Below are 27,551 nucleotides of genomic sequence, written 5' to 3'. Positions count from 1 at the left end.
GTATAAACCCTGTGTGAATCATTTGTTAGCAGAATCTCACTCCGTCATTCCCAACACGCTAGTGCAAAAAAATTGTGCATGGGAAACTCCGCACTCCAACAGCCGACGCCCAGGAACAGACGGGGTGAGGGTCCTCAAAGCTGTCAGGCCTCCGAGGACTCGGGGGGTGCGCGGGGGTGCAGCTTCTGGAGGGGGCGTCCTCTTCATTCTTCTCAGATCCCGCCACGGCGGAGGGGGGTCCGAGAACCCAGACCAGCTCACGCTCCCCATGGCCAAGGACGTGGCCTGCGGCCCCGGGGCTGGCAGGAAGGCGACGTCGCCGCGCCCCGGCTGGCACACGGACACCGCCGCCACCTCTCCCGGGCTCCGTCCGACGGGAGGCCTCCATCGGAGGTCTGTGTCCGTCCCGGAGGCTCTGGCATGGAGCTGGCAGCTACACAGAGCAGCCGGCGGGAGACGGGGAGTCCGCAAAGCCGGGAGGGGACAGTGGTTAATGGCACCAAGGAATTCCTGCTTGTCCGTCGGAGGTATGGCTATGAGTCGGGCACGCGTGGCTACACCACAGTACACACTGTGTTCAGGGTCGTGTCAAAGCGCACGGCCTTCGCCTCGGTGGGCTTTAAGTTTGTGTCATACATGGGGTTCTCGAAGGACGCCTGCCCGTTGCTGCTCTCGTGCCCGGCGTAGCCGTTGTACTGCACTTTGGGTCTTGTCCTGCGAGGAACAGGGCCCGTTAGAACAGCAGGGTGTGAGGCTGGCTGCAACCCGCCCCCATCCACGGCAGGGCCCTGACTGGTCCCGGGTTCCCAGCACAAAGCCTGCTGTTGCTCTACTCAGCCTCGGGTCAGGGTGATGGTCACCCCCACCCAGGACCACTGCACAGGCCTGCCAGCCTGTCCTCACACACACACACCCCTCTCATTGGAGCCGAGCACATGGGTGTGCGGTCAAGTGACCAGGCATGTGCAAAGTGTCTCTCTCCCCTCGGAGACAAAGACTCACGGTTCCACTTCCAAATGGTGTCAGGGCAGAAGGGTCGGGGCCTCCCAGGAGCCCCCAATTCTGTTGCCCTGTTTGGGCGTCCACCCTAGGGGAACCTCTAGCAAGTAGGGGCTGCGGCCACTGAGACACTTTCTCAAGACTCGGGAGTGTGGTCCCGTTTGCAAATGGGGTCCTTGTAGATCACAAGGGCCCGGGGTGAGCCAGAGTCTGGCCATAGGAGGGACCAGCTCAGGTTTACCCCATTGAGCCTGAAAATGGCCTAAGGAGCCTCATCTCCTGTCCCGGGGCACAGGGGACGTAGGCTGGATATTCCCCCATTCCCTCCTCAGGGGCCACAGCTCCCCGAGGTATCTGGGCAGCAGCACCAGCACCCAAAATCATCAAAGAACGCTAGCACCGGGGAGAGGACGCTGCCCGCGCAGGCATGAACACGGCTCTGCAGACATGCGTGTCTGTTCGTGCGCCTCCCTCCCCTGCCCCCAGCAGTCGGGGCTGGGCAATACCTGTGTTTGTAGAGGTAAAAGGCAAACCCTGATAGAATGAGCGCGAAGAAGGGCACCAGGATGGCGGCCGCCACGGAGCCGCTGCTGGTGCCCTGGGGGTGGCCAGATGGGTCTGGACCGCTGCTCGAGGGATCTGGAAGACATAAGGGGCACGAGAGTTGGGGGGCTGCGGCCATGGTGGGAGGGAGACGCGGTTCTGTGAGGCAGAGGGGATGCAGCCAAAAGGCAGCAGGGGTGCTCTTCAGTACCCAGAACCGGTGGCCAGGCTGCCCCCAGCACGGGCACCCCATCCCTTCACTGTTGGTTTCTTTTTAAAAGGTTATTATTATTTTTAGGCCCTTGCAGAACTATTCATGATTGGGTTTCAGTCACACAGTATTCCAACAGCTGCCCCTCCTGCAATGTATATTCCCCAGCACCTATGTCCCCAGATTCCCTCCCGACACCCCAGCTCCCCCCCCAACTCCAGCCAGCCTGCCTCTATGGCAGACACATCCCTCCCTCACTCCCTTTTCTGTCCCTCCCTCCCTCCCTCGATCCCCCTCTCCTTTCCCTCACTCTGCCCCTCCCCTCACTCTTTCCCTGTCTCTCTCTTCTCTCTCCCTCCCTCACTCACTTTCACCCCCTCCATTACTCCCTCACTTCTCTCTCTCTCTCCTCTTGCATTAAAAAATTTTTTTTCAATTGAATCCCCGTGAGATTGACCCTTACAAAGCTGTTCACAATTGGGCTTCAGTCATACAATGTTCCAACACCCGTCCCTCCACCAGTGTACATTTCCCAGTACCAGTGACCCCATGTTCCCTCCCATCACCCCCAACTCCGGTCAGGCTGCCTCTATGGCAGAGACCTCTCTCCCTTATTCTCTCTCATTCCCTCTCTCTCTTCCTCCCTTACTCCGTCTCTTTCCTTCCCTCCCTCTCTCCCTCTCTTTCTCTTACTCCCTCCCTTCTCTTCTCTCTCACTCCCTCCCTTGTTCCCTCTCTCTGCTCTCTCCCTCAACCCCTCCCTTACTCCCTACCCCCATCTTTCCCCTCTCTCATTAAACCAAATTTTTTAAAATTGAATCACTGTGAGATAGTTCCTTACAAAGCTCATGATTGGGTTTCAGTCATCCAATGTTCCAATACCCGTCCCTCCACCAGTGCACATTTCCCAGCACCAGTGTCCCCAGGTTCCTTCCCATCACCTCCAACTCCGGTCAGGCTGCCTCTATGATGGCAGACACCTCACTCCCTCTTCTCTCTCTCTCTCTCTCTCTCTCTCTCTCTCTCTCTCTCTCTCTCTCTCTCTCTCTCCCTCACTCTCTCTCTCATTATGGGCATTATGGTTTGCAATAGCTTCTATGCGCATCGTGCTCCTAACAGCAGTGGCAGCTGGTGATTTTGGTGAAGGTTGCCCTGACATCTGATGAAGTCGAGGGCTTGTTTTCCTGCTCACGGCCATTTCCTGGCTCCCTGCCCCTTGTCTTCGGAGAAGTGGCTATTCAAATCCCTGAATGACATCTACTGGCTCAGCATTTTGGAGTCATGAGACTCTTTCCAAGTTCCGGATGTGACTTCTTTCCCAAGCACTGCTGGCCTTGAGCGGCGCCCCGCTTTGTTTGGGTGTGCGGGGGCCTCTCAGCTTTAACAGAAAAGCAGCTTCCTGCTCCTTCTTGAACACTTTTCTGCCTTCGAATTGTCATTCAAACAAACTTGGTTCCCGTCCAGGGTGCTAATCGCCCTCTTCTCAGTGTCTCTGCTGGCTGGAGACCATGAAGAGCTGGTTTATTTTTAGCCACCAAATAGGTTTTACCCACAACTTCAACTTCCGAGTGAACACTGGCTGCTGAAGCATCACTTAAATGTGGAATTTTCTAATTAGTTCAATGGGGACTTGCTTGGGCTCCAAATGGTTCGGTGAGGCAAAATGGTCCCAACAATCTGCTCGTCACCACTTGAGAATAAAGATCACTTTTCAAGGCTGCTGTTTTGTTAGACAAAAAGGGCAAGGGGCGATGCCAAGGAAATCTGCCCTGGGAGAGCGAGAGCTGGGCTTCAACGCTCCGGGAGCAAAATCAGTCACATCTGCACTTAGAACAGCTCAGTGCACACGGGGCCTTCAGCCGAATTAGCAAAGCCGTTGCCAGGAAGGGAAAGGATGGGGCCAGTTTCAGGCAAAAGAAACAGCGGGAATCTGGTTTATTACCTCAAAATAGCAGACCCGGGTCAGGTCACGCTCAGCCGCTGCTGACACAGTAAAGGGTGTCCCGGAAAGGATCGAGCTGGGACAGGCTCCAGGGCGGAGGGCCAAGCCTTCCTCAACACAGGGGGAATTTTTGTTTTGTAAATGAGGGAAGTCCTTATTCCCTTAATAAACTACATTGAACACAGCGTTTTGTGACGAATAATGTGACTCACTGCCTCAAATGACAAACGGACGGAATTCTACTCCATTACCTGTGTAAAACTAAGAAATCCTCTCTGATGTCAGTGTGGGACTCACAGATGCTCTCAGATACCTGGGTGAGACTCAGAATTTCTCTCTGATGCCTGGGTGAGACTCACAGATGCTCTATGATACCTGTAAGACAGTCACTGATCCTTTCTGACACCTTAGTGAGACTCCTGTGAGTCTGATATCACAGTCTCAGCTCTGATACCTGTGTGAGACTCACAGATCCTCTCAGATACCTGTTTGAGACTCACAGATCAGCTTTGATATCTGTGTCAAACTTACAGACCCACTGATACCTGTGGGAGACTCGGAACTTCTCTCTGTTATCTGTGTGAGACTCATAGATCCTCTCAGCTACCTGTGTGAGACACACAGTTCAGCCCAGATACCTGTGTGAGACTCACAGATCACCTATGATTCCCTCCCCTGGACAGCACTGCCCAGTCATCATTTGCGATGAGATATTCCTGAGGCATGGGGTCTGTGGCTCAGCTTAGAACACTTATCACGTACAGGTGAGACCCTGGGTTCAGGTAAAAATTCCCTGACATTTCTGGGGAGAAAAAAAGAAAATTTCTCTTCAGAAAACAGTTTTGGATGAGAGAATTTGCCGGTTGTACCTGTTAAGTCAATTCATCTGTGGAGACCTAATCCCACACACTTATTTGCAGAAACCCAGCCAGCAGAGAACCAGCCTACTCGTCCTGTTGCCATGACAAGCACTTGCTCGGAAGTCTGCCTCCCTGTGCCCACCAATCACCTACTCGTGGCCTCCTGCATACTACTTAGATTTTCTTTGGTAATATGGCTGTCTGCTTTTTAGCTGACCCCGTGTTGCTTTCGTACTTGTTCTCACACTGTCTCTGCAGAGGGAGGAAGTGATGCTTCCTGGTACATTGTCTGTAGCTGCCCTAGGTCCACGCTGCTGCCTGGCCATCTGTGGCCAGCCTGCCCAACTGTGACTGTGTGAGTCTCTCGGGTGACTGTCTCACCTTCCTGAGCCACAGGCTCCTCGCTGCTTCTCAGCGCAGACACCTGGATGCTGAAATCTGCTCAGAAAATCACACAGGGTGAAACTTACCTTGTCTTTCCAGCTTGAATTTCCCAAAGTCCTTTCCATTGATATCACCTTGGAAAGTGAACCCTCCTCGTTCAAGGCCTGATGCTACCTGGTATAGATGAAAAGGAAGAAGCCAGAAGCTGTGAAATGATCAATGCTCACTCGCCCCTCAACCCAATAGGCGTGCTTCTCTTCTCATGCCCAGATCATAGCTAAGTGGTTCTCTCCTTGCCAACTCCTTCTGGTGATGCAGTTGAAATGGGAAATTGAACACAAGCTTCCGTGGGGCCACACACGTAAGAACACATGCTTCCATGGGGCCATACACAGAACACAAGCTTCCATGGTGCCATACATGTAGGAACACAAGCTTCCATGGGGACATACACTCTCATCTTGACCTCAGGAAAGAGAGCCAAGGTGTGTGATGCAGGAGGTCTCACTCAGACATGCTCCCGTGCCTGCTCTCCTGACTCAGAGACTGGTACTTACATAACCATCCAGCGCCCATTCGTCATTCTCAAACTTGCTCACGAAGATATCTGCTGGGCCTTTGGTCTGGAAAGCTCTCAGGAGCAAGTGGGCCTCTTCTTTCTTATACACACCTATAGAAAGAGTGGTTCCCATGTAGACATGCATGGGGCAGGGTGGTTCCTGTGTAGACATGCTTGGGGCAGGGTGATTCCCATGTAGACACACATGGAGCACTGCTGTCCATGGCCCCTGGCCACACGCTAGCCCTGTGGTTTGCCATATGCCGTGAGACTGGGTGTCTAGGAGATCTTGGGCACCACCATTGGGGTTCATTGTGTCATTTACTATTCAAGGGGCTCTCAGAGGCACTCTCTTGGCAATCCTCAGCCCACTGGGTGGCAGTCAGTGCTAGGGCTGGAGAGGGGTGTCGCTTGTATCCTGGGCACCAGGGACCCCTGGGCTAGCCCAGGAGTGTGTGGCTCTGGGGACCACAGGCTGGGACCTCCCGGTGCTCAGAGCTGATTCCTGGCAAGCAGGAACCCAGGCCACTGTGCTGGACACAAAGAGAGCCCTAATGGAGTCCCTCCTCATCCAGGGGCGAGTCTACCCACTTCTGCCGACAGGGCCCAGCACAAACTGCTATGATTCTATCAGCCTGCCCTGAGCTCAGGAAAGTGTGTTGTGTGACCCCATGGTGTTGGCGAGGCTGCCCAGGTGAGATTGCCCAGCCCCTGGGCTAGATGGTGTCACTCTTCTGTTAGCCCCGGGAATGGGTGTGAGAGAAACACACATGTCAGGGTGCCTCCCCCCAGACTTGTCCCCACCATGGGCTGGGAGTGGGTGGGGCATGTCTGCCCCCTACCTGCCAGCGTCAGCTCCACCTGCTCTGTGTCCCTGAAGGTGGCCGTCACCTTGCCGCTCGTGGCATTGAACCCGTCCACGGTAAGTGTGGCCGGCTGCCTCTTCCCCAGGTACTCGTAGTGACCCTTCCACACGGAGCTGAGGAAGAACACGTCCGAGGGGACTGCAGGCAAAGAGGGGTGTCAGCACACATAGGAAGGGCAGGTGAGCCCCCAGCCCATGGCATGGCCCCCGCCCTGAGGAGGATGGCAGGGCCCTCAGGGCTCAGGAGCTGCACCTGGCGTGAGTGTTCGAGGCAGGCAGGTGTACTTGTGCCCACACACCTATAACTTTATACCTGTGCCCTCATACCTGTTCACACACACCTGTGCCCTCAGACCTGTGCACACACAACTGGCCCTCATACCTGTTCAAATACACCTGGGTCCACACACCTGTGCCCTCAGACCTGTGTCCGCACACCTGTGCCCCTCATGCCTGTGCCTTCATACCTGTGCACACACACCTATACCCTCATACCTGTGCACACACACCTGTGCCCTCATACCTATGCACACCTGTGCCCACAAACCTGTGCCCACATACCTGTGCTGCTGCCGAGGCACACTGCCAATACTACCGGGCTGGCCTGTACCCTGTGTGTGGACCCCAGCATCATGCCCCAGCATTACCTGGCCACATCTGCTCTCATGGACACAGGTATTTCTTTCTGCACAGTCCTCCGCTCCACCCGCAACCACTTGCAGGGCCCGGCTCTGCCTCCCGAGGCTGTGTTCTGGTGGGCAGCCTGTCGGCTTCCTGGAAAGTGCCCCTGGCCATGAGGTCAGTGGTGGCTGGCAAGAGTTGGGCAGAGCCAGCACATGTGGCCCTAGAAGCTGGGCCACAGGAGCAGCTGATCCAGGTCTGAGGGAGTCTGCTTCCCAGGGCCCATGATGGAGACTTCACGTTCTCCTAGCAGAGCACACACGGTCTGACCCTTCCCGATGTTAAATGTGTGTTTGGTTTGGTGAATCCAACCCAGGATTCTATTGCTTCTGTCTCTTCTCTGCCTTGGGCTATGCCTACACAGAAAACAGAACCAGTAACAACCCCAGCACCCTCCAAAACATGCATCGTTCGCCCATGTGGTATAGCTCGGAAAGACTCAAGGGGCCTTTCCCCTGTGTGCAGGGCTGTGGCATCTGCATCTGTCACTCACACTCACTCTGCAGCTCACATAGGCCCCTCCACGACCCCGTGCCTCTGTGCATGCATGTCATTGGGCACAGGACACACACGCTCTACTCCACACAGGCCCTCCCCTCTTTGACTCTTGGGGGCAGGTCTTGGTGTGTAACTAATGGGCCTGTGTGTCCAGAGAGGCAGCCCCAGCAGAGCGGGGCTGGCACCAGCAGCAGCATGGCAACAGCCCCCCGAGCATGGCTGTTTCAGGTTCTGCTCCCCAGCTGCTGGCTGGGACACCTGCAGAGATGCAGCAAGCACATCACCCGCAGGAGAGTAGCTTGCTTGAGGGGTCTCCACCACCTTACAATGGCACCCCCTGATAGGGCTTTCCATCAGAAACCAGCTCACACCTCGGCCTGGAAAACTCTGTGGGCGTGATGGTTTTCCCAGGGTTTTCTATCTCTGTGGACAGGAGAAGCGTGGCTCTGCCATGGCCTGGGGACGGATCTGACCTCGCTTCGGGAAGGTGTGACCCAGACAGAACGTGACTGGGCTCAGGAGGAGCACCTGCATCAGGGATGTCACAGGGCCAGGGACGGAAGTTGCCTGGCTGCACCAGAGCCAGCACGCGCCACATTTCAGCTGCTAGAATCTGGGTCTGGCCTGGAGGCTGCACGTTTCAGCAGTTTATGCCCACGGCATGCCCCGTTTGCCTCCCCTGGTGGAGGAGAGGGCGGCCACCCTCTTTAGAAGGCTCTCCGTTATATCACCGCACAGTAAGAGTTGCGCTTCCACCCAGAGCCCCCAGGCCCCCCTCTCGAGAAGACCAGGACGTGACTCCAATCGCAGACCACGGCCGTGGCATGGCTAGCCATCTGTAAGTTCCGGCTTTTTCAGAAATTGAAACATTAGTTGTTTATGGACCGAATGGAATCAGAACTTGGCATGTTACAGAGCCGGTCACTCTACGGGTTGGACTCTAGAGCTGTTCTGTATACGAACCTGGAGTTTTAGTAACTGTTTCATTAACGTCTCTCACTCCTTTACCTACAAGTAAAAAGACAAACTGTCATTTTCAAAAGCATTAATTTGTGAATATGTTTGAAAAAATAAAATGTCAAATCGGAGCAATTTTCCTTCCTGGACATCTGTGTGGGCCCTGGACACCCTCTCCATGGAGTCGGGCACCTCCGAGGAGGTGGGGACAATCTGGGCGCCAGCAACAGGGCAGCCCACCTTGGGGGTCTGGCGGGGTGTGTTACAACAGAGAGCCTTGCAAGGAAGGGAGGGCTGGTCACTCGGGTAGACGCTGGGTGCCGCTGGGGGTAGGGTCTGAGCTTCTCCCATCCCAGCTGCTGCTGAGCCTGGACTCAGTCCAGGACACCCTGAGCCTGGACTCAGACCAGGACACCCTGAGCCTGAACTGCGCCTCTGGCCCATCCTGTGGGGCCTAACCCAACCTCTTCATACTGGACACTGAGTTTTCATTTGTGTTTAAGCGTGAATCCCCTGTTCCAGGCAGAGAGGCACGAGGGAGGCTTCTCCAGGGTCCTGACCTGGGACGTGTCCTGGGCATAGACCTCCTGCCCTTGGCCTTGTCCCTTTTAGCTCACTCTGAGCCCAGGTGTGTGGGGGGTGGCGGGGGGAGGGCCCAGCAGTCCAACTGCCTCCAGTCTGCCTTGGTTCCCACTCTCATCCACGGACAGCCCTGAGAGGGGGAAAGAGACTCTTCCCGGAGAATTGCTTCGACACGGCGGAAAAACAGAAGCAATATAAAAAATACACGAACCGTTCCCCCCACCCCCCACTGCTGGGAACTGGGGTCTCAGGACCCATGGAGAGCTGTGCCTGCAACTGTGCCTGGCTCATGGCCACCCACCTCGATTAAAAGAAAACTCTCAAAAGTGGTTTGGAAGCATTTTCCATATTTTCCTTGCAACACCGGGCAGGCTGTGGATTTTCTTTGGCATAAGTGGGATGGGCAGAGAGACTGTCTCTATGGGACTGGCCTCACCTTGTGTCTACGTCTCAGGTACACACACACACACACACACACACACACACACACTCACACGCACAAGCAGAGGCTCCCGGAAGCAGCCCTGAGCGCACACTGCCAGGATACCCAGCACAGGGGGTGGTTGTGCCAGACTCACACCCGCAGGAGCAGTGCCCTGCTTTGCGCCCCTGTGCCTGGCAGAGCCATGACTTACTTTTGCAGATGGGGGATTTCCCCGTCCACCTCATGTCTGCTTTGCAAGTCCTGTGTTCAGACCCTCCGGCCAGGAAGAAGCCGGGGTGGCAGGAGTAGACCAAGGTGTAGCCGAAGGCGGGCAGGTCAATGGCCCGGACGTCCACGTGGGCTGGAGTCTCTGGCTGCCTGCAGGCGTGGGCTGTAGGAAAAGTTCTCCATCAGGGACGTGTGGGCTGAGACCCTGGTGACCTTTCACCTGATGATGGAGCTCGCCTGGGTTCAGCGGCATCCCCTCTCCTGTGTCCTCTGCGTGTGGGGTCACGACCAGCGGTCCAGACTGGCCACCCCAGCTTTGAGATAAACACACCACCTCTCATTGACCACTAAGGCCAGTGGGCATAACCTGCTGCCACGTTCCAGCCCAGGCTGTAAATGTGCAGACGTAGCCAGACACGGTTTTGTATTCAGCAAAATGAAGGGCTGCCGCCAATGAGAAGGTGTGTGTCCAAGACTGAACGGAACCATCAGAATCCAGCGCCTCTAAAGGCAGAACTTAGGGGAAAATTAAACGGGAGGCCTGAATACACATAACCTCTCATTCTCTATTAAACCTGCACATACATCAAATAAAGAGATTGGGTGGGTGGTATGTAACATTGTCACTGTCACTGTCCTCCCGTTGTTCATCGATTTGCTCGAGCGGGCCCAGGAACGTCTCCATTGGAGACTTTGTTGTTACTGTGTCTGGCATATCGAATACGTCACGGGGAGCTTGCCAGGCTCTGCTGTGCGGGCGAGATACTCTCGGTAGCTTGCGGGGCTCTCCAAGAGGGGCGGAGGAATCAAACTCGGGTCGGCCATGTTGGCCGCTTGCAAGGCAAACGCTCTACCAGCTGTGCTATCGCTCCAGCCTGGTATATAGAGTAAAATTGTGAATGCCATGGTTTCAAGCATTATATTTTTGCCCTTTAATTAAATTTCACCACCATAGCTGTTTCTAGCAAGCTCACACACACACACACACACACACACACACACACACACACGAATATGTATGTTTATCTGTGGTACGTGTGGATCTAAATACATACACACGCCTGTGTAAACAGCATGACCTGGCCCCTGTCCCTACCTGGTCAGGGAGCTGGGGGTGGGTCTGGCTACTCCTAGGACCTTGTGCCCACTAAGGCAGCCACTGGAGGGGGGGGGTCGAGCGAGGAAGCGAGGCAGGAAAACAGATTCCTGAGGCTCTCGGCCCCTAGCATATACCCGCCCCCCCAGGCCCCTGGTCCCCTGAGGTCCTCCCGCCCTCCCACCCCCGCCGAGGGCCCCTGGCCCAGCCCATGGGCACTCACGGATGCACTCCGCAGGCAGCCCGCTCCAGGTCAGGTTGGCCAGGCACGTGCGTGTGGTGGAGCCCTGGACATGGTAGCCCTTGCGGCACCTGAAGAACACAGTGCTGCCCACCTGGGCGGGCACAAGGGATGTCAGCACTGGCCCTGCCCGCTCTTGGCCCTCTCCCTGCTCTCTCTCTGCCCTCTCCCTGTTCTGTCTCGCAGCATCTCCTGAGATGCACTGACCTGGTCCCTGTACCAGACTCACCCCTACAAAGCCTGTGCTGTCTCACCCCTGCACGTCCCTGAGTTAGACTCACCCCTGCACAGCCCTGTGCTGAACTCACCTCTGCGTGTCCTTGAGTTATATTCACCCCTGCATGGCCCTATGCTGGACTCACCCCTGCACATCCCTTGCTGGCCTCACCTCTGCGTGTCCTTGAGTTAGACTCACCCCTGCATGGCCCTGTGCTGGATTCACCCCTGCACAGCCATGAGTTAGACTCACCCCTGCAAAGCACTGTACCGGACTCACCCCTGCGTGTCCTTGAGTGAAGAGTCACTCATGCACAGCCCTTGTTGGACTCACCCCTGCATGGTCCTGAGTTAGACTCACCCTTGCATGGCCCTGTGCTGGACTCACCACTGGAGAGCCTTTAGTTAGACTCACCCCTGCACAGCCCTGTGCTGGAGTCACTCGTGTGTGTCCCTTGAATTAGACTCATCCCTGCATGTCCCTTGCTGGACTCACCCCTGCACAGTCCTGAGTTAGACTCACCCCTGCATGGTCCTGTGTTGGACTCACCCCTGCACATCCCTTGCTGGACTCACCCCTGCAAGGTCTCGAGTCAGACTCACCCCTGCATGTCCCTGAGTTAGACTCACCCCTACATGTCCCTTGCTGGACTCACCCCTGCACGGCCCTGAGTTAGACTCACCCCTGCTTGTGCCTGTGCGGACTCATTTCTGCATGTCCCTTGCTGTCCCACCCCTGCACAGCCCTGAGTTAGACTCACCCCTGCTTGTCCCTGTGCGGTCTCATTCCTGCATGTTCCTTGCTGTCCCACCCCTGCGTGTCCCTGTGCTGGACCCCTTGCATGGCCCACCTGACATTCCTTACAGGCATGGGGCAGGGCCGGGCTGGGGCTCCTGCTGCTCTAGGACCTGGGTCTGGTGCTGTCAGCCTGCTCAGGGGCTGCGCACTGCAGGCTTCCCTGAGCCCCGAGAGGACTGGGCACTGCCGCAGAGGATGCGTCACCCCAGCAGGCAGGTGAAGTATCACAGAAACCCCGTCAGGGCGAGCTGAGCTGGAAGGATGGCAAAAGGCCCAGAAGCTGGCCAGGCCAGGCCCTGCCCCCTGGAACCACCTGACCACTGACCTCATAGCCCCGTGAGCTGTTCTGTATGCCGAAGTGTGGGGTCCCCGGGTCTGGGCAGGCATTGTGAGCGGGATCTGCAGGGACAGGGAGAGAGGGGTCAGTGCAGGAACACCAGCTCCTGCCTTGAGGGGTCGGCCAGAGCTGGGGTCCTGTTGACAGACGTCAGCTGATTTGGTGAAAGGGAGAGATGAAAGGAAACTGCATTTTCCATCTTCCTCCAGACGTCGTTGGATTTGGTCTGTGGTGCTTTATCAGTCTCTAAATCGCTCCGTTTGCTATTTCCTGTATCAGAACAAGCACATGCTTTCCTCGAGCCGGGTCTAATTTTCTCCTGCTGCCCTGACTCGCCATGTGGTTAATGATATACTATCTCGAATAATTATCTATTAGGAGCTTCAGATTTTTAAGGATTCAATTTACGGTCATCATCTGGTCATTCATGATATTATTATTCCAAGTTTCACAAGTTAATTTCGTTCCAGACTTCAAGATGAGAAATAAATTTCATGCTTCGAAATTGGAACCCCAGGTGGGCCCCTGAGGACGGACATGGGAGAACCAAGGGCGAGGGGACGACACTGGCTGTGTCCAGCGGTTAGCGGGAGCCAGACCAGCGCCTTGTAAAGAAACCTTGCTTGCCTTGAAGGGAAACTTCTCACAGGGGCATCTTGTGTTGCATGACCCTCGGTGCCCACACCCCACTGACCGTCGGTGCCCACACCCCACTGACCCTCGGTGCCCACACCCCACTGACCTTAGATGCCCACACCCCACTGACCCTCGGCGCCCACACCCCACTGACCCTCAGTGCCCACAATCCGTTGACCCTCGGTGCCTATACCTGTGGACCCTCGGCACCCACACCTGCTGACCCTCGGTGCCCACATCCCTCTGACCCTCAGTGCCCACACCCACTGACCCTCAGTGCCCACACCCCACTGGCCCTTGGTACCCACACCCACTGACCCTCAGTGCCCACACCCCACTGGCCCTCACTGCCCACACCCACTGGCCCTTGGCACCCACTGTGGGCAGGAGGGAGAGCTCAGTGCAGGCAGGGCCTGATAGCCCGGGCCCTCTGGCACCTACCGATGCAGGCGGGCTGCACACCGCTCCAGGTGCCATCGGCCTGGCAGAGCCTGCGGGCAGAGCCCACCAACAGGAAGGGGGCCTTGCACTGGAAGGACACCTCAGACCTGTAGGTGAACGTGGTCCCGCTGAGCCGGCCCTCGCTGGGGGTGCCAGGGTCTCCGCAGAACACAGCTGAGAGAAATGAAGGATGGGGTCAGCACAGGCAGCCCCCCCGTGAGGCCCCCCACACTTCCCCCCACCCCGGGCAGGACTGTGGTCGAGGCCTTGGGTACTCACGCAGGCACTGTGGGGGGTCCCCACGCCACACGCCATGGCCCTCGCAGGACAGGATGGCCGCGTGGGACAGCTGGAAGCCGGGCACGCAGCGGTAGCTGATGCTGGCGCCCCAGCGGAAGTCCGTGCCCTCCACGGTGCCCTGGGGGACAGCGGGGGGCGGCCCGCACAGCACGGCTGCATCCAAGGACAGGGGTGTCGGAGAGGGTCCCTACGCCCGCACCCCTAAAGCCAGCCTGGTGGGGTCTATCACATGGGCCAACCCAGCACCACAGTTTCCAGGGCCAGGGACCCTCCACGGGGTCAGCAACCAAGACCCCCCTCCCCCTCCGCCAGCTGCAGCTGGCAGCCTGGTTCCACCCCAGGTTCTCTCTCCAGCTTCCTCCCTTACTAGCAGCGTTGGTTTCAGGAGACCCTCAGACCTGGGGCCCCCTGCTGACCAAGCTTCCAAAGGCGTGACCTTCAGCAGATTCCAAATGTGCCCACCCAGCTCCCCTGCCCTCTGCATGCCCAGGAGGGTCCGCCATGTGGCCCCTACTTTCTGCCCAGCCCCTCCTTCTCTCCTCTTCCTGCACAGCACACTCGGGCCCATTCCTGGCCCCCGTTTCATGGGAGCCCCCAGTGGGCACTGCTCTCCCCGCCGCCCCCAAGGTGCCATAGCCTCTCCCTTATGTGGATGGGACATGAGGATCAGGCTCCTTCCCTGAACCCCGCCTCTGATTTCCTGCACAGCTGGGCCTGTTCTCTGCCCTGGGCACCGTGCCAGGCACCCGACATCCTCCTTCCTTCTGAGTCCTGCCCCTTCTCTGCCCTCCCCGAGATGCCTCTTCCTGCCCCTGAGTGCTCTGTGCTGTGTTCTGAGCAACCTCACCCCCCAGCCGCACCTTTGCAGCGGGGCTTGCTGTGGTTCCAGGTCCCATCTTTGGTGCAACGGAGGGCGGGGGCGGCAGCGGGCTCCATCAGGAAGCCGGGGTTGCACTGGTAACTCACAGTCTTGTTGAAGGTGAAGTCAGTCCCAAACTGGAGGCCGTTGGCCAGACCGCCCGGGTCCCCACAGCTGATGACTGTGCAGTAGACGCCGGACAGAGAGACACAGAAGGATCACAATCTGAATCCCGCCGGCTGTGCCTCGTGTCTTTCCTGCACTGCTGGTCACTGGGTCTGGCAGGGCCCTTGGACACAACACTGAACGGACGGGTGCTTGGGGGCTGCACTTGCCCTTGGCCGGGAGCACGTTAATGCCAGCCCAGGGTTGGAGGCTGCTAGGTGATCCTGAGCCCTGTGGCACATGCCCTGCTCTCCCCAGACTCCAGCAGGCCTGTGGTAGGCACAGCTAGTACTGATTTACTAATTTGGACCATGCCCTGAGCAAGATCCTAGAGAGAAATCTGCGAGTATCACTCTACGGAGGTGCGGGGCAGATCTCACCTTGTCTCTCCCCTCTGGGGGGCCCACGAGGGAAGCCAGGCTCACCTGTGCAGTCAGGGGCGGTGCCGGTCCAGGTGCCGTTGGCCGTGCAGTGACGTGTGGTCAGCCCTGCAGTGTGGTAGCCCTCCCAGCAGGCGTAGACCACGGAGCTGGAGAAGAGGGTGCCATCGCTACTCACGATCCTGCCGTTGGTGGGTGTGCCTGGGTTCCCGCAGGACACAGCTGCGGGGGACAGGGCAGTCACCGACCCTGCGCCCGCATGGCCTTGTGCAGGGGAGCGGGTGGTAGAGTCACGCGGGGTGGAGTTCCCTGCCGCACACACGCTGCTTCAAGTGGGTACCCTGAGAGCTGGGACGCCAACACCTGGCTTTTGGGTGTCCAGAGCATGATAGGAGGGGATAAAATAGCTGCCGTAATTGTAAGGGGACTCTGGACCTTACCACAAGCCCCTCTACCCGCCTCCCCAAGTATCTGCTGTTTTTAAAACGTTATTTTTCCGTTTCATCTTGGGGCCATGTGTGGCTGTGCCCAGGGCTTCCTCCTGGCTCTGTGCTCAGGGATCACTCCTGGCAGGGGTTGGGAATCATGTATGGTGCTAGAGATCCAACCTGGGCTGGCTGCATGCAAAGCAAACACCTCGTCCTTGTCCTATGGTTCTGGTCTTTTTGTAAATCTGGTCTTCAGGTTGCATTTCAGCCTCTAACCTTGCTGGCTCAGAGGAAGGGCCTGCTCAGGCCTCCAGGGCTGGCTGCACTAGGGGATGCCCCAGAGGGCCTCTGAGCAATGGAAAGGCACGTGCACCTGTGCTGCAAGGTAGCACTGGCATCTGTGCCCTGTGGCCTGTGTGCTGAGCTTTGGGACACAAGGCAGAGAAAAGTTCAGCCACTGTTGGGATGTCAGGGGCACTAGAACAAGGAGTCCCATCTGCTCTGCGGGTCCCACTGATTCTCAGTGCCATTACGTTCCTTCCAGGGCTTCCTTTGCCACCCCCAAATCATAATGTCCAGCAGTAGAACTGGAAAGAAGGACCCGGGAATGGGTTTAATAACAAGAACATCAGGCGACCATTTCTAGCAATGAGCCAAAACTTTTCTATCTGTTTGCTTCTTTGGCCTTAGACCTAGCCTTGAGAATAGGGGCATTTTTTTTTCTTTTTGGGTTACACCAGGCGATGCACAGGGGCTACTCCTGGCTTTGCACTCAGGAATTACCCCTGGCGGTGCTCAGGGGACCATATGGGATGCTGAGAATCAAACTCAGGTCGGCTGTGTGCAAGGCAAATGCCCTACCCACTACACTATTGCTCCAGCCAACAGGGGTACTTCTAATTTTCATTTTAAATATAGAAAGTTGTAGAAGAGATAGAATTGAGGGCAAGGCACTGACCTGGGTTTGAATCCCCAACACTACATATGGTCCCTGAGCAGTACTAGTGGTCACTATTGGGCACAGAGCCAGGACCAGGTCCTGAGCACTCCTGGATGGGCCCAACTTGCCCTCCCCCAAATGATGACTTTAAAATAATCACTGTATGGACAAGCTCTCACCCAGGTAGTTAGGGAATCTTAGGGTGTAGGACATTGGGAGGGCATCACCCTCTGTCCAGCGTTCATCCACAACGCATCAGAGGAGCCTGGCTCAGACCACACCTTCCATGGGAAGAGCCTGGCTCATACCCTGCCCTCCATGGGAGGAGCCTGGCTCAGACTACGCCCTCCGTGGGAGAAACCAGACCCAGAGTCTGACTCAGACCACGCCCCACGGAGGAAGAGCCTGGCTTAGACCACACCCTCCACGGGAGGAGCTTGTCTCAGACCACGCCTTCCATGGGAGGAGCTTGGTTTAGACCACACCCTCTGCAGGAGGAGCCTAGCTAAGACCAAACCCTTCCTACCATACTACTTGCAGCTTCCTGATTGGCATTTGAGAGAAGATAAATTGACCAAGAAGAAACAGATGATATCCAAGGCTGTCTAAACTCACATGTCCTCTGAGGACTGTAATGTGAATTGCAAACATGAAATCAAATAGGCCTTTATATTAATGTTTAATGTTTTGGTATATAAGAAGACCATCAGCAAAGCACAAGAAATTAGACTTCAATTCACTACAAGAGGTAGAAGGCTTTTTAAACTGAAAGTTAAAGAAGTACACCTTATCTTTTTAAATTCCTTTGGCTCATGGGATGCCTTTGGGGAAGATTTTCCCCTTTAACTTGATTTATAGTCAGATGGCATTCTAATGATTGTGAACATGCTTTGTTTTCAAGAGCAGCCCTGTTAGGCAGAGTGCATTTTAGGACTGATATTAAATTGATCCAAGTAATTTTGGACTGGAATTGTTCTTGTCCACTGACCACTGACCACTGACCTCCTGTTGTTCATCGATTTGCTTGAGCAGGCCCAGTAACGTCTCCATTGTGACACTTGTTACTGTGTTTGGCATATCGAATACATCACGGGTTGTTTGCCAGGCTTTGCTGTGCGGGTGAGATACTCTCGGTAGTTTGCCAAGAGGGGCGGAGGAATCGAACTAGTGTCGGCCATGTTGGCTGCATGCAAGGCAAACGCCCTACCGCTGTGCTATGGCTCCAGCCTAAGTCATGTAAACTGAAGGGTTTCAAGTCCTAACCTGAGTATCTCTAACTGCAAAAGGGGTCTATTGTGGGGGACAGCTCCAGCTGCTGGAAGTGTAGCACAATTTGAGCAAAGTGCACAGCAAACAGCACAGCGAGGGGACAGGAAGGAGCCACAGAACAGGGAGGTGCTGCTGTTTCCACAGGCACCACCAGCATGCTGCCATTGCTTGAATAAAATGTCAGACTTAATTACTATTTCATGTGAAAGAAAACTAAGAATTATCAAACTAAAACCAACAAAGTGTTTCTATTCCAGCACCTTTCTAAGGTATATTATATATATTGATTTAAAAGTTATGTTGCTGAGTTTTATTAAAAGACCAAAACAAGAACAATATATGAGTTAACACAATGGAAATATAAATTCGTTGCTAATATTTAAAAAAAGATATTTCTCCCATAATTTATGAACTCCTCCATCTTTCTACAGTTTATTGAAATAGCCCAGTGGAAATCCATATGGTGATTAGATTCAGGGGAGGTGATTTTGGTTATAGGACCAACTAGATGTCATGGCTAACCCTTTCAGAAATTCAAAAACCTGTGCTCTCAGAGTCCTCATTCTTTTAGAAGTCTGAGCATGGCAAAAGTCTGAGCATGTTAAGATGCTGTATGGGATTCTGAGAGATTCTGCCACGTACTCTTTCCTCCTCTCTACCCTCTCCGCTTCTGGGGGCAGCTGCTCCAGTTGCTGCTCTGACCAAGGCTTATGCTTGTGTTGCTCTGAGCTGTGCGGGCTCAGTAACTGCATCACATGATGGATGAGTGTTGGGACTGTGATATCTTTAGCTGATGCAGGGCTTCCCATTGGCTGTGCCTCTCAGAAGCCTGGCACCACGATGCACTGAGAGAGGAGAGTCACCTGGTCATGACCATGATGGGTGTTTGGGTTCACGGTGGTTCCACATGCTCCTCTGTGTTGGTGAGGGAGCACACTCAGAAACGGTCCACCTGGGTCCTTCAACATTCCTGCTAGGTGCTCGGGCTGATCACAGCCACAGTCAACCCTAATGTCCCCAAGGTGCAGTACTGGGGAGGGTTTAGATGGGACATGAGTGAGATCCCAACTCCGAGGTACTTGTACAGAGTAGAACAGAAGTTCTACTCTGGGGAGAGACGTTTTCATATTCAAATCTTTATGACAGGGATTGAACTGAAGATACTGAGTCATGATGTATTTCCACCAGTGAAAATGGGATGGCTGTGCAGACTCAGAATGCTGGCCATTCTCACTGGCTTGGGGAGGTCAACTGATCTAAGCTATGATCTACACCCACTCAATTGTTAGGTGATTTTCTGTCAAGATTTACCTTGAATTCTCTTAATATTTAGATGTCTAGATCTGCCCATCTAAATTATATATATGTATGCATATGCATATATATATGCCTTAGATAACCCCAGAGACAGAGCCAGGATGGGGCCATATGCATGCATATATGCAGCTGGGGAATGATATGTGCATATCATACTATCATACTATCATACACAAGGACACTTGGCTAGCCTCTTTGTATATACTCTCCTATTATGTAGCTTGATGTGAATCATGCACAACTGCAGTTGTACTGTATTATCTTTAGAGACAGATACGTAGATTGTAGATACAAGGAGGGGCGGCAGAATCCAGAAAACAAAGATTCAGGAAGCTTGATACACATTTCTGATAATGGGCATTGTAGTATGACATTGTTCCATCCTTTCTCTCTTGTCACAGGGAGCTTAGGTTTATTGGGTTACACCCATCACAGTGCTTGAAGACACAGCTATTCCTCTGTGTTCATCTTTAACTTCTCATCTGTGCTCTGCTTCCCCTATCTGTTAGTCACCTATGTCTCCAAATCAGATCCCGTGACTTATAAGGTCAGATCCTTCTAAGGACACTGGATTTTGTATGTATAAATGAAATAATGCTTTTCTCGCTCCCTTATGTCCTTTGCATAGTTTACTTTAGAGCAATGTCCTTTTTGTATAGACACAGGAACACAGTTAATGCTATGCTTTTGTAACTTCGAAGTTAATCGACTCCAAATAATATTTCGTTCTGGGCATCTGTCATATTTACTCAACTTTAACCTCAGTTGCCCTTAGTTCCTAGCACCCCAAAAGCAGAGTCGCGATGAAGATATTGGATGGGTCCAAGGCAAGTTTTAAGTTACCCTGGCATCAAAATGGGACAGACCAAGTGCCACAAGACTTATAATAAGTTAAGAGCACAGTCATGGATAAATTCTGTCATGACCCAAAGAGAAGTGACTGGACAAGGACCCTGCTGGGGTTAGGAAGGACTAATCTGGCCTGAGGACTTTAGTCTGGGATATATAGTGAGATGTACTCAGGAGACCCACCCTTTAAGCTTAATATATCTCTTACTGTGTCCATACAAAATGACTAGGAAGATTACTAAGAAGTAGAAGTAAGAGGACTATTTAAATGGATATGAACTAAGGAAAGGAGAAATATGCCCCTAGATGAAATTCTGTCCTTGGGCTGATCTCCTAGCAGGATGAGATCTTTGTCTTAGAAGAAGCTTCCCGAGAAGGAAGGGCTTTGCTTATGTTGACTGTGCTACCTCACCAGTGCGTATTTGCTACCCTGACTTCCCATTGTTTGGGGGCTGAGCCTTACCCTCACATGCAGGCTGCAGCCCCGACCAGGAGCCATTGTGCAAGCACGTCCGCTCCGCGGAGCCCCGCAGCTGGTAGCCCACCTCACAGGAGAAGCGCAGGAGGCTCTTGACCTTGAACTCATCTCCAAGCCGAGAGCCATGTGCCGGGGTTCCGGGGTCCCCGCAGAACCCAGGGTTGTTTCCTGGTGGATAGAAATACAGATGACCCCATGTGGCCAGATGTTTAAGACACAGCTGTTGTGTTCAAGGACAAAGGAAAGAAATTAAATCTGTATTGAACACAGGCTATAGTGCTGTAGCATTCCAGCAACCTGAGATAAAGATTTTCTCTAATTGCACAAACATGGAAGATGCTGAGAAATTGTTCTTGTGTAATGGGAAGGAGGACAGTCTATTGAAGCAAGGCTCTGATAGGGACTGATGTGATTTGGAAAGAGACAGTGCTGGGCATGGTGTAGGCAGGATTGCTCCCTGGAAGGCAGGTATAGAGAGTCAAGGAGAACGAGGTTAAGGCATTGTGAAAATTCAGAAAAAAATACACAAAAATTTTAAGAGACTTCACTTTCTTAAATATTACAGAGCTTCTGATTCATTGTGTTTTATCTAAGAAATATTTGCTTTGATATCACATTTGTTCCTACAAGAAAAGTATCATAAGACAATTTTTCAAAGAAGACCAATATATTTATTGATTCTAGAGTCAGAAAAGAAAAACATGGAAAAATTGAGAAGGAAGCACAGAAATGGAATCCAAAGCAAATGAACAAACACAATTCAAGTCCTGTCCCTGCTGGGGAAACATGGAGCACTGGGACTGCCATCAAAGGCTAGAAATGACCAGGGCAGGATGGCGGGGGCCATAGGGGCACAGAAGTGAGGCTGGTGGTAAGGACAGGGATGATGGGAGCATGGTGATGCCACGATGATTCGTATAGTAGTGACTATGGCTATGGTGATCTGAAGATGGCACTGGTGATGTTCTGGTGATTCTATTGTGATGATGGCTAAGGGGATGGTGATAACAGTGATGATGGTGATGACGTGGTGGTCATGTTGGTGATGGTCCTGATGCTGATGGTGATGCTAGTTGGTGATGGTGATAGTGATTAGATCGTGATGGTGGTGGTTATGGTGGTGATGATGGTGGTGATGATGATGGTGGTGATGGTGGTGTGGTGGTGGTGGTGGTGGTGATGGTAGTGGTTATTGGATGGTGATAGTCCTGATGATAGTGGTGGTGATGGTAATGGTGATGGTGGTGGTAATGGTGATGGTGGTGGTGATGGTGGTGATGATAGAGATAGTGATGGTGGTGATTACACTGTGATGATAATATGAAAGTGTGGTGCTGACCATTTGAGGCCTCTGTTGTGGCAACTGTGTGGATAGGATACTGTGGTATTGGTGGTGTTGGTGGTGAAGACGATGGCACATTAAACTATGGCGTTTAATGATACTAATGGGACCGCTGGGATGACAGTGCCATGATGATAATGATGGTACAATTAGTACAATGAGGATATTAATGGTGCAGCGCTAGTGTAATGAGGAGGAGGAGGAGGAAATATAATATTGGCACTGTGAGCTGAACAGGAAATAACCCTTTCAAACCTCTTTAAGACCCCGATGGGCACTCACCGGCACAGTGGGGCAGAGCCCCGCTCCAGTGGCTGTTCTCCTGGCAGACTCTGGTGCCGTTGCCTACCAGGCTCTGGCTCCCTTTGCATGAGTAGTGGACCACAGCCTCGTAAGTGAACACTTCCCCAGTCAGGATGGCATCAGCAGGAACCCCGGGGTGCCCACACGTTATCCCTCAAGGAGAGAACGAAAAGCAGAAGAACATTCTTACCACACCGCTTGTTGCAGGCAAAACTCCCACAAAAGCCCGGACTCATTTGCTCCTGGAACTGGTCCGCCCTTTACTCCATGTTCCTGTGCTTTTCCTTACATCGTGCCTCATTACACCCATCATCTGCTCTCAAACCGTCCCTCCAAAGGCAAATTCTGGAATCCAGATTAATGTAGGGGAGGGACAACGCTCTCCTGCCCATTCTGTCACATCCTAGGGTTAACCCACATACATTCTAACCACATGAAAACAGGTCACTGGCCTCAGAGATTATTTCCAGTCCCTGTTGCTGTATCCGGGGACAGGGCTCCCACAGTCTTGGAAGCAGCCCTTCCTGGAGGTCAAAGCTGAGACAAGAGTCTTTGCTGTCCCCGAGCTGCCACAGGAAGCCCAAGGTGCCAGTGCACAGAGGTGGCACCTAAGAGACCCAGAGCCCCCCCCCCCCCCCAGCACCCCCAGCCCCTGTGCTGAGTCCTCTCATTAATAATACCAGGAGCGGGAAGTGACACCTGGGGCCAGCAAGGATGGGGTACTGTAGTGCCCTGAGAGTCAGACCCTGTCATTATAGAGGTGGGTGGGCAGAATGCAGAGCCCCTAAAACCCACACACAACCACACAGGTGCTCGTGGCACTCAGCTGTGGTTGAATTCTGGGCTGGGCTGCCACAGTGACTCATACAAACACAAGAGTTCTCAGTCCTTGGTGTGCCCAGTATAGAATTATATACTGATGAAAAGACAAAATGAGACAATATGAAATACTCAACCACGGTTTTCTGGCACTGCCACTGAGATTTCCTGGGAAGAGGCCGAGGGAATGGCAGAAAAAAGGTGCGGCCTGCGGTAAGACAGTGACAGTTTATCGGGGTGGTTGGCAATAAAGGCAGAGTGTTGGAAGAGAGGAAAGAAGACAACTGTGCTGTGTGGCTGCAGGAAGCGTGGGACCCCACTTACTCAGACACTTGGGACGAGAGCGGTCCCACAGGCCGTTGGCCATGCAGGTGAGCACTGAGGAGCCCAGCAGGTAAAAGCCCTTCTTGCAGTGGTACATGACGCTCATGCCATACTCAAAGCTCTCGGGGACACTCTGCTGGCCATGGCGAACGGCGTTCTCCACGAAGCCTGGGTCTGAGCAGTTCACAACTGGGGGAAGGGAGGGGGAGAGAGCGAGGGAGAGAAAGAGAGAGAGGGAGAGAGGGAGAGAAAGACAGAGAGAGAGGGAGAGGAACAGAGAGGGGAGAAAGAGAGAAGAGAAGAGAGAGAGAAGAGAGAGAAAGAGAGAGAGAGAGGGAGAGGGAGAGAGAGAGAGAGAGAGAGAGAGAGAGAGAGAGAGAGAGAGAGAGAGAGAGAGAGAGAGAGAGAAAGCAGCTGTAGTGAGGCTTGCAGAAACCCCGTGGTTGGGCCAGCTTCTCACATCTCGGGAATCCACGTGGGGGTGACTCTTTGGAAAAGCTACAGAGTGTCATAGGAAGTGGAAGGTGGAGCTGACACATGGAATGTCCTGTCCACCTTGTGCCACTGTGGGGTCCTCGGGTGTAGAGCCACCAACTATGACAGGCGGCACCGGAGAGCAGACGCCTTTACATCATCAACGAAGCCAGAAACAAACACCAACTGTCCCCACAGGAGCTTTGAGGGACGACGCCGGGAAGGAGCATGCAGGGAGAGACTCAGGCTGGGCCCACCCACCCATGTGTGAAGGACTAGGAGAAAGAAGGCTGGGGGTCCAAGCAATGAATTGCAGAGGACTCACACACCAGTGCTCTGTCACTGATGACACACTCAGTGAAGATAAGTCCTAGCCAGGCTCATGGCTGGCCGCCCTGCTCCCAGGAACCTGCTCACCTCTGGGGGCCATTGGGCTTTGAAATTCACCCACTGCCCAGAGGCCTCAGATGACGCCCAGAGAAGGTGAGCCCGTCGGGTCTTTCCTGATACTGATGGATCCCAGGCAGAGTCGAATCTAAAACCCATCTTCTTGGCTAAGCTGGTGGATCCCAAAGGTGTTCTAGCTGCACTGACCAACGGGAACTCGGTGGAGACATCTGAACTTGCAAAATGATCGTGCCGGGCATGCAGAGGTTCCAGGACAAACGTTCCTGCCCAGGCACAGGGGGCGGCTCAGCAGCACCATGTCTGATGTGGATAAAGGGGACATTCTTCATAGAACGTAGCTGGAGGCTGCCCGGGATGGGTGCGTGGGCCTAGGCTGGACACATCAGCTGCGTCTGAATGCAGCACTGGGAGGAAGGGTCGCGATTGAGCAGGTGCGGGAGTGAGCGGGCCGTGTTCTTGGCAGTCACCCACCAGCCCTGAATGCCACAGCTGCGGCCTCTCCGGCTATTTCTGGCTCACAAAGGGGCACGTCAGGCTCTCGTGGCCCCTGCACGCCGGCCTGGCCCATCTGGGCCATTCATTCTTCTCTGTGCCGGGAGGAAGTGTGGGGCCGAGTGGGGAGCCACAAAGGCCCCTTGAGTGCTGGAAGGCTCGGCTGTTGCCGTTTCAATGAGCCTCGGATTTGCCCAAAGTGGGCAAGTCTGATATGGGGGGCAGGTTCCACCAAACGCATGTGAATTCACAGAAGCAGAAGGGTTCGGGCTGCATGGGGCGGAGAAGCTCGTTCTCCGACACTGTCTCCTGCTCGGTCACTTGTGCAATCTGAGAGGCCCTGATCCAGGCCCTCGGGACACTCGGGCAGCTCCCAGAGGGCAGGCCTGAGTCCTCAAGCAGGGAGCCATCCTTGACAACGTGCAGACGAGACTACCAACTCTTTCTGTCCCCAGCGGGAGAAAGGCTGAATCTCTCTGCAGAGCCCGTCCCAGTGCCCGAGGTGTCCGGTCAGATGTTCCCCGGATTCCATGTGCCCAGACAGCTCCCGGTCATCTGTCTTTGTGGGCTGGGAAGGGGGACACACACCAGGACCGGTGCCCGGGCTGGGGAAGGGCAATAGAGGGAAAGATGCCTCTGGGGCAGGAGCAGAGAGCCACACCCGCAGGCCGGGATGGAGTGACCCTGTCCTCTTGCTGTCCTTCTCAAGAAGCCTGGCAGTGGCAGTCCTGTGGGACTCGGAGCCTGCTTCCTCCCTGCAGACTCAGGGTGCAGGGTTCTCTCTGACCTCGGCCGAAACTACTTGCCTCCATGGGCCTCACGTGGCCCCTGCCTGGGCCCTTCGTGCCCGTGGTGAGTTAAGCCCCTTCCTAGCATTCAATTGAACTCACCCCGGTTTCTGGTGAAATTCTGCTCCTGGGCACGTTGCTGAGATTAATGAGAATGCAGAGGCTCACCAATGACTGCATCAGCATCAGGATGTGGCTCAGAGAAGGTGGGAATTCTTCCCAGAGATCCCCAGGTCCACAGCAAAGCTGGGGGCCACAATAACATGGGCCCCACCCCCTCCTGGAAAGCTACAGCCCCCCTCCCTCCTGAGATCCAGGTGGGTTTCTAGATGAACAAGCCTTTATTCCCTGCAGAAAATCTTTCCCTACTAAGCTTTAAGATCACAATCAGAGATGTCCACCGGCTCCCCCAACCCCCTCCCCCAGACTATCATTGTGTCTGTAAAGTCAGGTACGCTATTGAGCAGATGGCCTGTGCAGGGCTGGAGACAGAGTCCGGCAGGGAAGGGATCTGCCTGCTTTGACCCCAGACGCCCCAAAGGGTCTCACGAGCCTCCCCACCCACAGGAATGAGCCCTGAGCACAGAGCCAGGAGTCAGCCCTGAGCACAGAGCCAGGAGTCAGCCCTGAGCACAGAGCCAGGAGTCAGCCCTGAGCACAGAGCCAAGAGTCAGCCCTGAGCACAGAGCCAGGAGTGACCCTGAGCACCGTCCGAGTTTGGGTTAAAAACTAAAACCCAGCAGTCCCATCAGCAGACACGGACTCTCAGCAGGCACATGCCCTACAGGTCGGCCATCCACGGGCCCCTGGGCAGCCCCAAGCAGGAAGGTTGCACACCCAGGGTGGACAACTACAGAATCCAGGTCTGTGAGGTAGCTGGGCCTAGTTCCTGGTTCCTCGTGGCGAGGTGACAGAGTATAGGGACGGTGGTGGACTGGGGTCTCCGAGGGGACTGAGCAGGGGCTGTGTTGCCTGGGGCAGTGAGGATGCCGAGGCAATGCCCACAGCCCTGTCCTCTGCCTTGTTCTACAGGGGGCCAGGGTGTACAGCGTGCATGCGGTCTCTGTGTTATCCTAAACAATTACAGTGAAACCCACAGTGGCCTCAAAGTAAAATGCGGAATTATAAAACGGTTGACTCATTCAACCAGAAATGAGGAAACAGTGGAATCAAGTATGTGGGAAATACACAGAAGGCAGTATACCCTGCGTTGACTGAATTAAAATAACCTTTTCATTCAGGCTCCATGACCACGTGCACTCAGCTGGGGTTTGAAACCCCGGAGCCCAACCAGAGGCCACGTCCTTCCCTGGCCCCCACCCAGAGTTGCAAGCAGGGGTGGAGGAAGGAAGCCTGTTTGCCAGTCGCTAATCAAAACTCGTCATTCGTGCGGCCCGAATGCCAGGACGGGTCCAGCTGCCCGGCTTGTTCTGGGGGATGGCAGCATGCATCTGAGAGCAGCTGTGCCAGCTGTGCTTCTTTCCATGCCATCCCCCATGTCACAGCCCATGTAGGGCGAGTCATTTCCATCCGAGCATTGCGTGTCTTTAGCTTTTAGAGTAAATGCCCAGAGAGGGACAATGGAGGAGGAGGAGGAGGAAAGGTGTAAGTTTGGCTGGAGAAAGGCTCGGGTGTCTTCCCGGTTTGCATGATGCGTGTTTAAACCAGGGGGGCTACTGTCTGCCAGGGAGGACTTGCTGTCCATGTCTGCGGCTTCCCTGCATCGTCATCCAAGACGGGCCCTCCCTGCGCCTGGCCTTTCTGCCCCATGCTGGATGGGAACATGGCTGGGCTCACAGGCGCTCTCTCAGCTCCTGGTGTCTGTGCCCTGGAAGCAGGTGGAGCTCTCCCTGGGGTTCGAGTGGAAGGCAGACACCACGACACAGACCCGCTTCAGGCCCACATACCTGCCCAAGCACCAGCGTGACCATCAGATATTGTTGTTTCCTTTCAATATAGCTCTCTTGGGAACACCGGGGATGGAGGGGTGGATTACCAGCACAAAGAATTCCAGAAGAATCTGACTCTGGTACCACATTACTTTCACAGAAGCAAAACCAGAGGTGTTTGCTCTCCATCTCAAGTCTGACCTAGCACCTGCCATAACACAGCTATTC

The 27,551-nt window shown here is 54.4% G+C and overlaps 1 protein-coding gene across 1 annotated transcript in view; it reads right to left on the bottom strand.

The window, feature by feature from the left end:
- Positions 1-293: 293 nt before the first annotated feature.
- Positions 294-27,551, bottom strand: part of CSMD1 (CUB and Sushi multiple domains 1) — a 968,167-nt gene continuing 940,909 nt past the window's right edge. Inside the window, exons 55-70 of the mRNA XM_056113926.1 lie at positions 23,273-23,461; positions 22,109-22,282; positions 20,470-20,652; positions 15,249-15,425; positions 14,660-14,839; positions 13,779-13,952; positions 13,500-13,673; positions 12,411-12,484; positions 11,053-11,164; positions 9,717-9,896; positions 8,506-8,550; positions 6,341-6,502; positions 5,497-5,609; positions 5,026-5,113; positions 1,506-1,638; positions 294-714 (exon numbers count right to left, since the gene is read on the bottom strand). Coding sequence (XP_055969901.1) covers positions 555-714; positions 1,506-1,638; positions 5,026-5,113; positions 5,497-5,609; positions 6,341-6,502; positions 8,506-8,550; positions 9,717-9,896; positions 11,053-11,164; positions 12,411-12,484; positions 13,500-13,673; positions 13,779-13,952; positions 14,660-14,839; positions 15,249-15,425; positions 20,470-20,652; positions 22,109-22,282; positions 23,273-23,461 — 2,318 coding nt within the window. The 3' untranslated portion in view covers positions 294-554. The remainder of the gene's footprint in view (positions 715-1,505; positions 1,639-5,025; positions 5,114-5,496; positions 5,610-6,340; positions 6,503-8,505; positions 8,551-9,716; positions 9,897-11,052; positions 11,165-12,410; positions 12,485-13,499; positions 13,674-13,778; positions 13,953-14,659; positions 14,840-15,248; positions 15,426-20,469; positions 20,653-22,108; positions 22,283-23,272; positions 23,462-27,551) is intronic.

The sequence above is a fragment of the Sorex fumeus genome, unplaced genomic scaffold (assembly GCF_029834395.1).
Source record: "Sorex fumeus unplaced genomic scaffold, SorFum_2.1 ptg000024l, whole genome shotgun sequence".
NCBI classification, from domain to species: domain Eukaryota; kingdom Metazoa; phylum Chordata; class Mammalia; order Eulipotyphla; family Soricidae; genus Sorex; species Sorex fumeus.
Note: the sequence above shows the minus strand (reverse complement) of the source record. Positions and strands in the feature narration are given on the sequence as shown.